Source organism: Mustela nigripes, chromosome 5 (assembly GCF_022355385.1).
Source record: "Mustela nigripes isolate SB6536 chromosome 5, MUSNIG.SB6536, whole genome shotgun sequence".
NCBI classification, from domain to species: Eukaryota; Metazoa; Chordata; class Mammalia; order Carnivora; family Mustelidae; genus Mustela; species Mustela nigripes.
Window position 1 is genome coordinate 85,242,731 of NC_081561.1, and position 17,351 is coordinate 85,260,081.

The 17,351-nt window shown below is 38.6% G+C and overlaps 1 protein-coding gene across 1 annotated transcript in view; it reads right to left on the minus strand.

The window, feature by feature from the left end:
• MAP3K5 (mitogen-activated protein kinase kinase kinase 5) overlaps window positions 1–17,351 on the minus strand; it is a 199,958-nt gene that overhangs the window by 66,287 nt on the left and 116,320 nt on the right. The window contains exons 11-14 of the mRNA XM_059400786.1: window positions 14,740–14,847; window positions 8,470–8,519; window positions 5,961–6,056; window positions 3,154–3,235 (exon numbers count right to left, since the gene is read on the minus strand). Of these exons, the coding sequence (XP_059256769.1) occupies window positions 3,154–3,235; window positions 5,961–6,056; window positions 8,470–8,519; window positions 14,740–14,847 (336 nt within the window). The remainder of the gene's footprint in view (window positions 1–3,153; window positions 3,236–5,960; window positions 6,057–8,469; window positions 8,520–14,739; window positions 14,848–17,351) is intronic.

The following is a 17,351-nucleotide window of genomic DNA, read 5'->3' on the forward strand; positions in this document are numbered from 1 at the left end:
CCGAAGGCAGTGGCTTAACCCACTGCCTTCGGCTCGGGTCATGATCTCAGGGTCCTGGGATCGAGTCCCGCATCGGGCTCTCTGCTCAGCGGGGAGCCTGCTTCCCTCTCTCTCTCTCTCTGCCTGCCTCTCCATCTACTTGTGATTTCTCTCTGTCAAATAAATAAAATCTTTAAAAAAAAAAAAAAAAAGAATAGAATCCCTGTACTTCCTTGAGAGGGGTGAGTAGGAGCACTTTGATGCATCAGCAAGACTGTGTAAGCTGGTTTCTGTGAGGTCCGCCCAGCAACTATAAAACCCTCTGGCTCTTCCTATGGAGAATCTGGAACATCCCCTTCCTTATTTGGTTGGTGACTGTTCTCAGTGCCTGCAGATGGACTGCCTGACCAGAAAAAGCCCCACACAGCCACCCTATTTATTACTGTATCCAGATCAAAGGATCTTGGTTCTGTATCTTTGTGGAAGCTCTTTAAAAAAGTGATCTACTGGGATGCCTGGGTGGCTCAGTTGGTTGGATGACTGCCTTCGGCTCAGGTCATGATCCCGGAGTCCTGGAATCGAGTCCCGCATCAGGCTCCCAGCTCCATGGGGAGTCTGCTTCTCCCTCTGACCTTCTCCTCGCTCATGCTCTCTCTCACTGTCTCTCTCTCAAATAAATAAATAAAATCTTTAAAAAAAAAAAAAGCGATCTACCTACCTTTTTTTTTTTTTTTTTTACATTATAGGAAACCAAGTCTTAGAAAAATCAGCTGGCAAAATTTATCACAAATTCTAAGGCTGTTAGGCCTGTGTTATGCTATGAATATGGTTAAAGTGGTTTCTGGAGTAGAGTCCAAACTGTGAATTTAATCAATTAAGAAGACTACGTTGTCTTATATGGTGACCACAACCTGGCTATGCTCTGTGTATTTTTGGTAAGATGGATTTAGTTCCTTAAAAAAGGGCAGAAAACACAGGATGGCTCTCACTGGTTTAAAAAAGCCAGCATTTTATGACATTGCAGGAGAACTTTATGGACTTTCCAATCCACCCACTTCAACATTTTATATTTACTAATAAAAGTATTTCATTTTCATTGTCTTTGCTACCTTTTACCTTGGTCATTGCTGTGTATCAAGTGACTAAATTTAAACCAAATAAACACAAAGATAATGAGGTCTAATCAAGGACCACTGATGTAGGAACCAAGAGATCTAATTCCTAATAAAATCACTTGAATAAGAAAATAAAAGTTGTAAAATACAAAACATATACAAGTAAATATTATCTATTCCTCCTATAGGCAACAAGCTAATGCATGGGGAAAAAAATTCCCCCCCCAAATTAGGTCCTATCATTTTTTTTATAACTTTAATGAAAGAGCCTTAGGCTTACCTAGGAACATCAAAGCTAGAGAACTGCTAGATAATTATAGAACTTAACTCTGCACAGAGTTAACACTTGGTTATTATATTTAAATTCTCCTTCAACTGCTACCCTACGACTTCAGTGTTTTTATAAAGATTCTAGTATGTGGGATGACATTATCAAAGTGACCTAATAAATAAGAATGCCAGACAGGCTGGTGCTCTAGCTTCCTCAGTTTCACTTTAACATTAGAAATGACATTTTCAGCATTGTTTGGATTCTGAATTTTTTCTCAAGTCCAGCACTGGGCAGGGCTTAGAGAAGAAGCTGGCCTACTGTCACTCCTGGAGGAGGGTCAAGCACGGGGGTCAGCCCTCTTGGGACACTCCACACGGTCTTTACAGAGATGAAAGGCTCTTTATCACCGAGGAGTCATGACAAAAAAAGCAGGAATAGGTGTCTGCAGTGTCCTGTGTCCCTGAGGCAGAAGTCAGAGGGGAACAGCATTTCAGGTGACTGTTATTACTTTCTTTCCGTATTCCATTAATCTTCTGTTGGTCCAGGTCCTCTGTGTAGCACACAGAGGAAGGCCATGACCAGTCATGCCATTCAGAATTTTCACTGTATTTTGCTTGTCTGAATTGCACATATCTCAGAGGAGCATAAAAAAACGCGAGGGCACTGTGGCCTGTGTGTGGAGGGTAAATCAGCATCCTCAGAGATAAAGCACAGTTACTATCAGGTAAACAAAACATAAAAACTCAGTATTCCTAAGTAAGAGTTGTCCAATGTTTGCTTTTTAGCTTTTTTTTTTTTTTTAAGATTTATTTATTTGAGAGAGAGAGAGCACGTGGACAAGCCTGCCTCTATGAGCAGGGGGAGGGGCAGAGAGAGAGGGAGACAAGCAGATTCCCTGCTGAGTGGGGAGCCAGACATGGGGCTCCATCCTAGGATCCTGAGACCATGACCAGAGCCAAAATCAAGAGTTGGGCGCTCAACCTACTGAGCCTTCCAGGTGTCCTTTTCAGCTCTTTCTTAAAACAAGGAATTCCATAAGCTGCTTTCAGCATTAAGGGAAAGCTCACAGGCTCTAGCTCCTCACCCATCATCACCACTTACATGTCCTCCCCCAATGCGTCCTCCAGTAAGACTTTAAATGTTCTTTTTTTTTTTTTTTTTTTTTTTTTAAGCCATAGAGAAGGCTTGCCTTGGTGGCTCAGTCAGTTAAGTGTCTGCTTCTGGCTCACGTCATGATCCAAGCGTGCTGGGATTGAGCCCTGTGTCAGGCTTCCTGCTCAGCGGGAAACCTACTTCTCACTCTGTCTGTCCCCCTGCTTGTGGTCTGTCTTTCACACTCTCTCAAATACGTAAATAAAATCTTTAAAAAAAACAAGACTCCTTGCCGAGCAGGGAGCCCAATGTGGGACTCTATCCCAGGACCCTGGGATCATGATCTGAGCTGTAGCAGATGCTCAACCAACCAAGCCACCCAGGTGTTCAATAAATAAAATCTTTTTTTTTTAAATAGTTTTTATTTATTTATTTGACAGACAGAGATCACAAGTTGGCAGAGAGGCAGGCAGAGAGAGAGAGGAGGAAGCAGGCTCCCTGCTGAGCAGAGAGCCCGATGTGGGACTTGATCCCGGGACCCCGAGATCATGACCTGAGCCGAAGGCAGCGGCTTAACCCACTGAGCCACCCAGGTGCCCCTCAATAAATAAAATCTTAAAACAAACAAACAAACAAACAAAAACCAAAAAAACACAGAGAAACTTTGTAAAATGAACATGCAACCAGAGTCATTACCTCCAAGGAGTCACCTTCACAATCACCTTCCTCCGTGCTTCTCCCCTTCTCCTCAGTGATGGTGTTCACCATTTCAAAAAACCTACAAGGACAGTTGGTATGTGGTCACTCAGAATACATCTGATATTAAATACAAGCAAGTATGTTCCAACGTGACTTCAGAGCCAAAAATGGGAACGAAGAGACTTTCTAAAAAATCAGACAATAAACTATCAATATCAACACAAAAAATAGGATTTTCAAAAAGAAAAAGACAGGCTGGTAGAATTGTCCAACCTAATGCCTCACTTCAAACAACAATAATGTAATATAGATTTAGAACAATTAAGCTAGACAAATTCATAGAGATGTGAAGATTCTGGGACTTGGATGTCAGGCCAAGATTGTTAGTATTTGTGTGACTTGGGGCAAGCTCCTCCACCACTCTGAGCCTCACCCCTTCATCACAACAGAGTTTATAGTAGTATCTAACTTAAAGGTTGTTAGGAAGACTACTTGACCTAATACTTGTAAAGTGATTAACAGAGTGCATTTATTAAAATAAGCTACTATTGTTTTGCTGATGGTCATATTATTATTTAAAATGGGAATTAACAAAAATACCCATAATCTGGAATAATGTCTCTAAATTCTGAGGTGATTATTTGATATAGTGTGGGCCACTACAGCATCTGACGTCAGTCATTAAATATTTTGCCTTTACTATCATAAATATGGTGTTCTGTAAACACAATCTGCAAAACACCAATATGAATTAGGAACAGCTGGCTTTTTTGGTGACATTCTCTTCGGGAACTCTTCTTGTGAAGTTTTTTATTTTGTTGTTGTTGTTCTTCTTCTTCTTCTTTTTTTTCTGTAGATCATTTAAGAGCCAAGAAAAATAGTCACAACAAGAAACAGATTTGCTCCCTGTAACACTAGCTGTGTCTAGTCTATGCAGAGGGGTTCCTAACAGTTCACAAACTTAAAGCATGGGAGGCACTATGACTAGAGGCTGATGATCTCACATGTAAGTCACACACTGCATTGCCAGCCCAAGGGAAGAGCAGGTTATGTGGGATAAGAAAAATCTACCTTCTATAACTCAGAACTTTTTTTTCTATCTCTATACCTCTTTTTTTTCTGTACCTCTTTTTTTTCTGTACCTCTTTTTAATCCATTCATCCATCCATCCATCCATCCAGCCGTCCCCCCCCCCCCATCCATTCATCCATCCAACAAATACTCATCGAGTGTCTACTAGGATAAAAAAACTATTCGGCCTTTGGAACTGTGACAAGGAACAAAATAGACAAAGCCCATTTGGGAATTTGGAACCGATCTATGGAGTTTGCATGTGGTATCTACTTCTCTACTTTTCCTTTATCTGTATACATTTCTTAGAGGTCACTGACAAGAAAAAGAAGTTCCCAAGTCTAATCAGAGTAATAGTATGCCCTAGGGAAGGTTAAATATCCTGATGAATTAGAGACAAAGGCAAATTCAACCAAGAGGAAGAAGAAAGTGAAAAACCTTAAAAAAAAAAATCTGACTTTAAAGACAGACTTAAAGATCTGGGGTAAAGACTTCCATCAGCAATTCACACAAAGTTTTTATGAACATCTCTAAGCAGAATATAATACAGTGGGATGGGAACACCGTAATTTTTTGGAGCCTGGATTCTAGAGTTACATGTACTTGGTCCAAATCCCAGATGCTCATTTTTTACTATATATGATTTTAAGTTCATTGAACTGTTTAAGACTCTTTTCAATGAAGATGTTAATATTAGCTACCTAACAGTTTTTATTTGAAGATTAAAGCAGATATTAGATCTGGGTTATGTACTCCATAAATCTTGGCTATCATTATCATAAAAACAAATCAGTATCCTTGGGAATTTAAGTAGAAAAGCAGACCATATGTGTGCTAAGAATTATTTCTTATTTCCAAATCTTTTTCTATATATTTTATAATAATAAAGATAAAACTATAACCATATAGTTCTATAGCTGACTATAGAATTACGGATTTATAAATTTCTTTTTTGGTACCAAGATAAAAAAAACTATATATTGTAATTAGTATATTAGTCATTTACCATGGGCTCAGATGGTGATTATTCGAATAAGAACAATACTCAGGAAAATTTTAAGTCTAAGCTGGCTTTTACCTGCACTTTGGTTTCTAAATTGTTACTCACTTGCCTGGGTCCCCATAGTCAGTCACTATGTCCTAAGGGAGCATGAAGTACTTAATTATCAGCTCAAGAGAAATACACCCAGGGAGGTTAACACAAGCATACAGTGCAATGAATGGATTTTTGGACTGTCTTTTATGGGTATAGATCAGATCACTGGCTCTTAACTCGAGCTATACCCCCACCAGGAAATCCAACATAATTTGTCAAGGGTAGGGCCCAGGCACTTGTTAAAATGTACCAGCTGATTCTAATCTGAACCAGAGTTAAGAGTCCCTGTTCAAAGAATTCAAGAATGAAAATTTTGGTAATCATCTATTGCAATAAGTGAGCACTTTAAAAATGAGACATTAACAGTTGGTCATTAACTGGCAGGTCTTGGTTAATGTTTTATCTGTGGAAAAATAAATTATGACTAAGAAAAATCATGGTTTATTTAAGAGAGCTCTCCCCCCCTTCTCTGATTGTTAAACATACCCCATAATTATAAACTATTAGGCCAAATGAAATATTTATACAACCACACAGCCACAAATTCCTTATAGGAGCTACATGTTCACTCATTAATTAAAAGTAATGATCAGGTACGAACAGTATTTTTTATACCTAAACAATGATGAATACGTACTTTTTACAATGCAGTTCTGTACAGAAATAGATTTGGAAATCGTCAGAATTATGAAGCACGTAGAGAAAACAGCATCGCTCTTCAAATTTAGAAATACTGAAAGAAACAAAAAGAATTATTCAGGGAAACAGCAATACTTCTATGAAGGTGCAGTGCAAAATAAATAACTTTTATATCCAATCCCCATTATGATATCAATGTTGTTTATAGCAAAAAGATATAATAAATGGCACTTGAAAAAGTGACGTTCCCCCCATACCACAATACTAAAATTACTTAAGAGTCTGAGAATTGTGCTCCTACTCATATCTGTGGGTGGGGTCGCTCTGGGGGGCTGTAAGTACACCTCCGTTATGTATCCCTCCAACCAAGCACAGGAAATTGTCCTGCCTGCTACAGCACCACACTGCAATACGGGAGAAAAGGCAGAAGTATGGAGTGGCTGACTTGAGCTCCGTGATTCTAGTTCTTTGGCATCTACAGAGCAGCGAAATGTTTCCAAAGCCAGGAAGGCAATGTGGGGAGGCAGTCAAAGCACCTCATGGATTGTAGAGATTTTAGAGGTGTGAGGAAATGTGAAACGGCACTTGGTTCTGACTCAGCATGCAATTTTATAGCAACTGAAATAATTTTGAGTCTACCATTCAGGCCATGCTGTTTTATGCCAAAGGTTAGCAAATATTTCCTGTAATGGGCCAGACAGTAAATATTTCAAGTTTGGGTGTTGGAGCAGTCTTAGGCAATACACAAATGAATGAACATGGCTGAGTTCCAATAAAACTTTATTTACAAAAACAGGCAGTGGCCAGATTTGGCCTGTGGACCCTCTTTTGTCAATTCCTATTTTATGCCTTTGCATCTGCTGTTCCTTCAATTTGGAATGCACATCATTTTTGACTTTTTAAAGAAATTCTATTCCTCATTCAAGGCCCAGCTTAGATTCTACCCTCTCCCTTCCCTACTTCTACCTTAAACAGAAAGACTTTCTCTTGTGCCTCTGTCATTTCTTGGCTCACTGTCAGCTCAATAATGACTGTGCAGTCCTTCCTTGTTAAATGTTCCACTGATGGGTTGTGAGCTCTTTGAGAGTGCGAGTCTTAGTCATTGTTGTATTAGCAGAATAGGACTCAACATTTGACATACAGCTGGTGCTCAATACATGCCTGTTGACTGAGCTGAGCAAGCAAGTTCTGAGATGATGCAAGACAAACTGCTGACTCGGGTTTTTGGTGTGTTTTACTTTTGTGGTTATCTCTTTATAAAGGAGGAAACCAAGAAAAGTTAGCTCCCTCTGAAGACACACACTGCAGCTTAAGTTTCTCAACATATAAACCAGCAGGAAGCCATCTGGAAGGATTCTACATATATGCTGCAAGTCACAACAGAAGTTTATGGAGTGTTGCCATATTTAATTTAAAAAATTTCATTGGAAAATAGATATGATAAGGTGGAATTTCTATTACTGTACTTTCCTAACCTGTTTAGAAATGCAGTAATAAATAACAATTGCCTTGCTAATGACTGGTTTTAAAAATTAAATATTAAGAGAGTAAAACTTTATTTGAGAAGGCACTGGTTGGAAAGAGAGCAAATGAGTCAGTCCATTATCTTGCTTGTTTCTCTGCAGATCCCTCAAGAGGTAACAGGTGGTTTTACCAGGCAAACTCCAATTATCAGTGACTCAGACGGCTCTACCAGTTCATGCTCCAACAAAACCAATTATTATTATGCCAAAAGCAACAGCGTATTGTGTAACCAGCCTCCAGAAATCTGTTTTCTCTCATTTCTCTTTATTATGTGGAGATAAATAGTAGTAAACACAAGTAATTTGGTTTGAAATTTCCAAGAGTTGGTTTAGCCTGAGCTTCTATAAAGTAAGTATTTAAATGTTTAACCAGTGGCTCTTGGTTCTGGAAAAAATCTCATTTCTAAATCCAAGGAAATGGCATTTCCTGACCTACTGGCTTTATAATGGCAACGTCAGAACAGAACTAAACTGAAGCGAGCCACTATAATCTCAAGAACACGTCATTAGCAGCAAGCTGAGGAAAAATTTTTAAAAAATGAATTTCTCATAGTCTCACTAATAGGTTATGTTAACTCTAGGACACAATGTGATCGATGGCATGTGGACTTTTTGGTTACACCTAAGAAGAGATTAGTTCCTGGCATCTCAAACGACTAGAAACCCACCCTAGCACATAAACCCACAGCTCAACCAGCTGGAGAGGACCCGGATAGCTCACTTTTATGGACACCGTGATTCTGGTCCACAGTCCACATTTACCCCTCGTTCTCCACATCTGAAGCGGGTGACAGGCACAGAGTCAGTTCGACTAACAAAGCTTTGTTATAGATGTTTTCATAACAAAGACAGAAAAGGAGGCTGAGCATTTTCATCAAGAGAAGGGTTCTTCAAGTTCTCTGCATTTTTAAATCCTGACTAAAAGTTCTATTGTCTTCTAAGTAAAAAAAAAAAAAAAAAAAAAAATGTACCAAGTAAACTTACCTCACTCCCCTGATAGAAGCAGCACTGAAATTCCACTCATGTATACCTTTCTAGAACACAGGGAAAGAACGACAAGAACAACAAACATTGAGTCATCCGAATGAAAATAACATAATTTTGTTTTATTATTTTAAAATAATATACACAGAATAATTTTTCCGAGTGCATAATTCTTTAATAATCTGGATGGAAATTGTAATTCATTTCCAAGCCACAAGGGTGATGTTTACACTGCTTAATAATTTCTGTACTTCAATAAAACCGCTTCCAAGAGAATCTAGGGGAATTACTCTCATTAAATCCTAAAAAACTTGATCTTTAGCAAATTAACCTAATAACTGTCATGTCTTAATTTTTTAAATAAAAACCCAGTGATCAAGGTAATTCAATTATTATAGCTGAGTAATATTTCTTTTCTGAGAAAGAAAAACATTAATTTGAATAAAGCCTCTGCAAGGCTTTAGAGATGATTATTTCTGAATTATCTTTAGTTAAATTTTCAACTGAAATGGTAGTTCTATTTCTCCAGAAAATAATACACCAAGTATGTCTGTAGTACATGCATGCAGATAGTGTCTGTCATAGCTACAATGCATTATGACCTAATTTATGCAAAATTCAATATAGTAATAAATTCTGAACATAAAAATTTGATTATCATATGATAAACATGGGTGATTGCAGGGCCAAGATGAAAAAAATGTGGAAATTTATTTTTTGAGTTTATTACTCAAACTAAGTTTAAATTATTACATTCATGTCTTTAAATTAAATAAATTATGAATTCCCTATAAAAATATGTCTGGTAACAGCACATAATTGACAACATAAATATTTTAGTAGAAATAAAGTAGTCGATACACATGTCCAAGTTTAGCAAGTGCTCTACAATAGTCCATTCAGATGGCCAATTCAACTTTGTAAATGGGAAACAACCAGGAAAACAAGCTCTTACCCACCCACTTAAAATACTGCCAGGAGCTTGAGGTCTTGGCTGGACTTGTGAAATGGGTAAGGAAGCCTGTGGCTCTGAGGTGGACCAGAACTCTCCTTTTGGCTGAAGCAAATCAAAAAGCCACAATTTATATCCATAGCACCTAGTTCTTTGCTAGGACCATGCAACTTAAAATAAAAATAGAACCTCCCAAGCCCAAAGGAGATGTACGAAAAAACTAGTTTCAATGCACACCAGTCAGGTCACGGGTATGTGACCTGAATTAACACAGAGCAAATGTTGTGCTCGTGCTCAGGAAAGGAAGGGACCATGGAAAGGTGCTCTTGGAATGTGGCTCTCTTTCACCAGAGTACAGAGGGAGTTAAATTAAAATAGCACCCTGCAGCTTCAGCTGGTAATATGGAAAGTTGGTTCTAAATCCTGGTGGCCTCAGGTGACCTTCTAAATAGATGGGACCCCGGAGCTGCAGCTGTTACCCGCATGCTACTTGCGTACAGTTCAGCCTTATCCTCAGAGCCTGCGTCCAGGATCAGGAGGTGGTGGCAGAAGGCACAGCTAGTAGGGCGCTTAGGCAAACATGCAACTGAACAGGGAAACTGGGAAACACCCACAGGACAACGCTGGTAATATCTATCTCATATCAGCCCTGTTCTGGGAACAGGCAAGGAGAGATTTCCCAGATAGATTGGGCTGGGTTTGTAGGAAAGGAGAACCGCATTTCCAGAATGTTAGGTTACTGAAAGGTTGCAAGTGCTGCCAGTGAATGTTCTATCTTACTGGTGTGAAGCCCAGGGCCTGCGATGGAGATCTGGAATAAGGAGGCCCAGCTCCCCAGCGCCTTTGCTACTGGGACTCACCACATGGAGGCGCTGGTGAGCTACAAGGCCAACGGTGTGGTTAAAAAGTTCCTGGGGCCTGTCTGGGAATCTGGGGAAAGGGATTGCCAGAGGCAGAGCTAGAATAATTAGCCTCAACAAGCCGCAGATGGACATTCAAGCTAACTGACTCAGCACAAGCACCATACTGTAGTAACTGGTTAGTGTCAGATCCTATGCCCTCGTCACTAGAGTTGGGATTAGGAGTTAACATTGAGTTAAAATGGCGGGAGTTCTCCATTGGCAGAAACTGTTAGACAACAAACACACTCTTCCTTCTTTGCTAAGGAGAGCTGAATGTTGTCGGCATTCAGGTGGCCATGTTTAGCAATGAGGTATAATGATTGGTCTAAATTGGCGATGTAAGTCCATTCTCCTTGCTAGTGATTGGTTTAGGCATGAACACATGGCACAATTTATGATACAAAAGGAGGGCCGGACCCTTTCCTTGGGAAGCTGTGTGTGAACTGATGCTTTGAGCTGCTATTTAAGACAAGGAAAGAAAAATCAAGAGCATTTAGAGAAGCCACCCGAGAATTCTGATACTGTTCAACCACTGACGTACTGCCAGCATGATCCTCTGCCCCTGAGAAGTTCCTGTGATGTAACATTTCCTTATCTGTGAAGCCACTTTTAGGTGGGAGTTTTGTATCTAAAAGCATCCTTGATGGATGCGATGATCATATCATCAAAATCTAGAATCTGAGGTAATCATATTCCACTCATAAATTTCCTAGGTCTTCGCAGAGGGGCCATGGCTGGAGCCGGTGTGAGGTAGCACCTCATATTCCACTGGGACCCTGCTGTCTGCTACCTTTCCCTGAGAGACCACCAGACAGGACAGGAGTACTCAGACTCCACAAAAGGAAGGGATTCTAAATAACAACCATTTAAAATATCTTAGAAATGTTTCTCTGCCTCAGTCTAAGTTTTTCTTTCCTGTGCACATGCAGACATTTTTTCAAGTACTAACTTGACTTCAAACAACTACCAACCATTGAACAAAGGGAGAACTGTTTAAAGATTAGGATTTCAATTTATTTTGTCCTTGACTTAGAGTAACTCCCTAATAAGAGTCCTGAGACTCTTAGGAATTGGTATAATGATATTAACGTTTTGACTGCTGCAATATAAAGTATATACTAACTGTTCATTCCACATTTTAGAATGAAAATCCTGAGAGAAGGAGTAAAGAAATAAGTGATAAATGAAAAGCAACACGCTCTGCTCTATTCTTAGATAAAAATTTAAAACTTTTTATGACAAGGGGTGCCTGGGTGGCTGGGTTGATCGGGCCTCTGACTCTTGATTTTGGCCCAGGTCATGGTCTGTTGGGGGAGGGTCAGGATTGTGAGCTCTGTGGGGAGATTGCTTGGGATTCTCCCTCTCCTTCTACCCCTCCACCCAACTTCCATTCCACAGCTTGCACTTGTGCTCTCTCTCTCTCTCTCTCTCTCAAAAATAAAATCTTAAAAAAAAAAAAAAACCCATCCTATGACAAAAAGAATCCATTTTTAGTTTAACATCAGATCTATACCCCTGCTATTTGTCTGTTATTAGTTATAGTTATTCCAGTTGCTTTAAACTAACATAATATTAGCAGAGTTATTTTTATTACTTGTCCTCATTCCAATGGTATCACTTCTATAGACAAAGATAGTGGTAATGAACATGCTATGGATAGAACCAGGGTTTGCGAAGAAACTGACATAACTTTGAAAATGGAAACTGATTTAAGAAAGCTTAAATTTTTGAACAAGGAGAATTTTTAGCACAGTGGGGACAATGCAAATGTAATTCTTCTTGATCAAAGATGGTAAAAGTGGAAACTGGACAACTCATGGCCCAATTCCATTACCTTTCTTAATGAACTCTTTTACATCTTCATTTATTTATTTCTCAGTATAATATAAAAATTGTCCCTACAGTTGTCACAAAACATGAGAGTCAATACAAGGCTAACTTTATTCAACAAAGAACTTCCAGACAACTAGCTGGAAATAGTATTCATTTTCCAAAAATCTCTGGCTTACTTTCTGTTCTTTTTCTGTCTTCTGGCTGTCCACTCATTCTCCTGGCCCTGCTAATTGCTAATTCCTTTAGTTCCATTCTGTTTCCAAGTGTCCTTGGATAACCTTGCTCTTTCCAATCAAGCCTTTGAAAATCGCCTCTCCCAGATAATGTTCCTGTTTCCTAACCTCTTAGATTTTGTACTTTCTATGGATGATTACTTCTGCTTGTGAGAACATACAGGCATATACTTTAAAATAAGGTAAATAAAACACTGTGTACTTTAAACAATGTGAACAACATGTATATAGTTACATTAGTTATTCTTGGTTTTGTCTCTAGACAATTCCACCTGGAGTTATGCCATCATCCTGGCCATAGATGGGGGGCTCCAAGGACCCCCTTCTTGTGTTTGACTAATTTGCTACAGTGGCTCATAGAACTCACATTTTAGTTACTAGATTACTTGTTTATTATGAAAGGATATGACCCAAGAAATAGCCATATGGATAAGATGCATAAGAAAGGCTAAGAACTTCCCTGAACTCTCTAGGGCTGCCATCGTCTCCAAAGCTCCACTTGTTCACCCACCTGGAAGCTCTTTGAACCCGTCCTTTTTGGGTTTTGGCCGGGGGAGGGGGGCCTTCATGACGTAGGTATGATTGATTAACTCCACCAACCATGGGAGATCCATTCAATTTATCCCCTCCCCCCCTCCCTAGACGTAAGGGGTAGGACCCATAGTTGGTTCTCTTGGCAGACAGGCCTCATCCTTAGGTGGGTCCAAAAGTCATCTTATTAACATAATAGAAAAACACTTTTATGGCTTTGAGCACTTTGGAAATTCTAAGGGCTTTAGGAAATCTGTGCCAGAAGCGGATGAAGACCAAATCCTTATTTCTTACTATAAATTACAATACCACAGTGTCCAAATATAATACCAATGACCTCCCAAATGATTGCTAAAGAGCCAAGCCAGGTTAAGTTCTGGGGTTTCAATGTTAGGGCTCAGTTCATATGTGGATTACTGTTGTTACAATACAGTAAGCATATATTACATGTTAGGATCTGTGCAATATACCCTACTAATAATATTTCATTTACTTTTAACAACAACCTTTTGAGGTGGATATTATTATCATCCCATTCTTCAGATGAGGACACTGGGATGTGGAGAAGCCATGCTGCCAAGGCCAGAGATGGAATTTGAACACAAGACTGTTGACTCAAAGACATTTTTAAAACTGACATGGAGGGCACCTGGGTGGCTCAGTGGGTTAAGCCGCTGCCTTCGGCTCAGGTCATGATCTCAGGGTCCTGGGATCGAGTCCCGCATCGGGCTCTCTGCTCAGCAGGGAGCCTGCTTCCTCCTCTCTCTCTCTGCCTGCCTCTCTGCCTACTTGTAATCTCTCTCTGTCAAATAAATAAATAAATCTTTAAAAAATAAATAAATAAAACTGACATGGATATTTTAAAAAATTGCAACCTCATGCTTCCAAATGTACTCCTTAACTCCCCCTTTCTGCCATATTTTCCCCTTTAATATACTTCTATATTGTATTTACTTATTGCCTGAGTAGACAGCAGGAATTTTGCTTATTTTGCATACATCTGGTTCCTTCGTTCCTAACACAGTGCCTGGGATCTCCTATCACAGAGTAAGTGCTCCAGAAATATTTGTTGAGTTGTTAAGGATGACTATTAAGGAAAATTTAAGGGTATTTTGGAAAACAATTACCAAAAACCCCACAAAACTACTTTGCCACAAGACTTTTCTCATTTCTGTGGTTGATCCAATGGATTGAAATCAGTTCTTGCAATTTTTATAACTTAAAAAAATAGTAAGATTTACACATGCATCAAAACTGATAAAATCCAGAAGTGGAAGGAGTTACTAAAATGACTGCTGTAGGGAGAAATGAGAGCATTTCAGACCCGTCTGCAAACCAGGGCAGCACAGCCCCCGTGAGGCCGGGCCAGCTCACAGAGCCAGGAGCTAATCTGAAATCGAACAGCTGCTTAGATAACCAAACAGTGTCATGAAATGATAACTATAATCACACTCGGATAAGACTAGAGTGGTCTTATTCTGATAGGCTTCCTAGAATTAAGATATGCATCTTTTAAGTCTCAGGTCTCCCACACATAATTTATAGCATGAATTTATAAAACAGAGAAACCATCTCATTTTAAGCGTACTTTGGATGGTTATTAAAAGTCCAAATAAGTTCAGTTATGTTTTACTAAATAAGTGAAATTTGTAACCCAACTTTAACAAATTTATACTACAAGATGTATCTATGCCGAGATAAACACACAGTGAAGCTATTTCTTCTTAAGTAATGCAGATATTTGCTGGAATACATAAGTGCTGGAAGGGAGTAAAGTCCTTCACTAAAATGCTCTTGTCTTAATAATTACATAACTTACCTTGTCATCAGGAAGCACATGCCAAATAGATATTGTCTTTTCCTCAACTTCATTGTTGATAGACAAATATGAAGGTTGATAGATTTTGGTTGGTTCCAATATTAGTACCTTGAAAACATAAGGCAAAGAAACACACATTAGTGACTGCAGATTTAAGCCATTTAGAGCTGTTAGAGCAATACTGAACTGATGTGGGAGATTATTGGATAAGGCTCTGGGTCCACAACTGCAGGAAAACCATTTTAACTCCTAACTGTTGCCTTCCCTATGAGTCCTTTGAGCACTTTTGGTATTACACAATTATCCTAAGTTCCAGTAACACGTCACTTTTTCTGCTAAAGAAATTAGAAATAAATTTTTGAAGTCCATATATTGGTTTGACTATCCCCAGGGAATCTACTTTAAAGATATTTTTAAGGTCTTTTATTTTATCTTGCTGTAAGTGCAAAATCTATTTCTATAAATCTAAATGTGTCCAAAATGGGAAGAAATGTGGTAAAGCAAATAATTCTGTACATAGAAAAGATTCCACATATAGAGCATCATGTACTATTTTCAGTTTTCTCCTGCCACACCTTATCGACAAGATGTGGCAGGATGTTCTCCTCCCTACGTGAATGGATTGAAAAATGATTTTGGTTATTACTGAAAGAGTTTTATATACAAGCTAAAGGAATGGACGCAGCTCTATGAAACAATAAAAATGTTTTTGTGTTGCTTTCAAGATAAAACTGGGCTCTTCAATAATGGTATATTTAGTCTTATGATAGAAAAAAAGGGAAGTAAAACTTACTCCTGTTTTGGAGATGTATGAGGTGTACATAACAATTGAGTTGACAATCTCTCTCAAAGGATGTAGTGCAGTATTACTAATATCTGACACTAGGTGCAAATAACATTAAGATACCACACATGCACTGATTTTAAAGGTGAGGCAACTATTGTCTTTTTACACAGATGCTTAAAAGCGCCCACCTAGCTCAAATTTCCTCCGCAGTCTTAAGTAGGAACATTTAAAAAAGGAAAGAAAAGTCAATACTAAATTATCAGAGAACCTAGACTAGTTCTTTCTACCCTACTGCTTAAAATGCAAGAAAATTGGCTTTTAGAAAGAATCTTACATGAAGCAAGTTGACCAAATAAAAGTGGAGGAAAACTCTTCAGAAGACTTCATCAGCAAGGGATTATGAACTCACAATACAGAGTAAGCTAACACACAATCTGAGTGAGAAGGTATGTGGATTGGCCACCTGACTCTCGGCTATCTGCTGCAAACACAGTGTACTGATTTTATGCTATATTTACCACAAGAGTAAAATTTATTTAAATTAGGGTACAGATAACTACAGAAAGGGGATTAAGAAAACAAAATTTTCTTCACTTTTGATTATTAAAAAACAAACAAACATAAGGGTTTAATTCTCAGTCAGGCTCCAGTTATGAAAATAAGATAGAAGAGACCACAAATAAAGCACAAGAAGAGCCCATTGGGGAACACATTCTGATTAAGGAACATACCAGGAGAATCAAGGCCCAAATTCCAATCAACAGACATTGAAGTGGTGCTGATTAATAATGGAAACAAATTTTCAAAAAATCTTGGCAGAACTGGTGCTCTCAAATCTGAGTATCCCAGGGTTGGTGAAACAAGATGAATAATAGGGAATAAAAGGCAGGTCTTCCAAAATAGCATCCAAGTCACTGTACTCACAAATGAGAATATACCTTGTTCCCTAATCATGTGGGCACAGAATTTAACACTAGAAAAGCATAGGACCAGGTTATCTCCTCTTCTAAAATTTATGTCTTTAGCATTGTTTCCATGTTTCTAACAGATAAAATCTGACCTATGTTTTCTTATGTCAAGATTGGTTGTAATTATCATTAACCTTTGTTCAGCCCTTTGAGCTGCCCTTGAAATCACAAAAATGGGAGGAATTCATCGCATACATTACAGAGGTCACAGAAAGACCGAGAGAAGGGGGTGGAAGAGGAGGTAATTTGACAAAAACAGTTAGATAAAACTCACTTGAAAGTATGAACATTCTTGCTTTTAGTTCCTAAACTTTTCTACTGGTAACATTAAAATCGATGGCTAAAAATTAAAAAAAAAAATGAACATCTAATACCTTGTATCTGAAGTAGGAAGGAGGGCAATAAGACCTATAAACTATACAGGGTAGAAATTAAATAGTTACATGTCTCAGCTTCTACAAGAGTCCGCAGAAACATCACACTCCACTTCCTCTCACCTCACCTGGGGTGAGTGGTTGATGGTCCCCTAACTTTTCAACATAGGAAGGAAAGAAAATACACAGAGAAGAGAAGTGAGAAAAAAGAATCAATGGAACTAAACCCAAATAATAATAATAAGTGAGGGGACTATTTAAATCATTTTGCAAAGAAACTTTGGTCTGTCTTCTTTTACCCAGTGTCACTGTTATTTCTTTGAGGAATGAGAATGGATATGGTAGTGAAATAAATAGAAGCAATCAAATAAAATATTTTCTAATATAAGTAATCTTGGTTTTAACCAGATCTATTTAAAAGAAGGAAAATGTTATCATCCCTAATCAAGACCTACTGTGGCCTTTGTAAGTATGAGCTAAGGA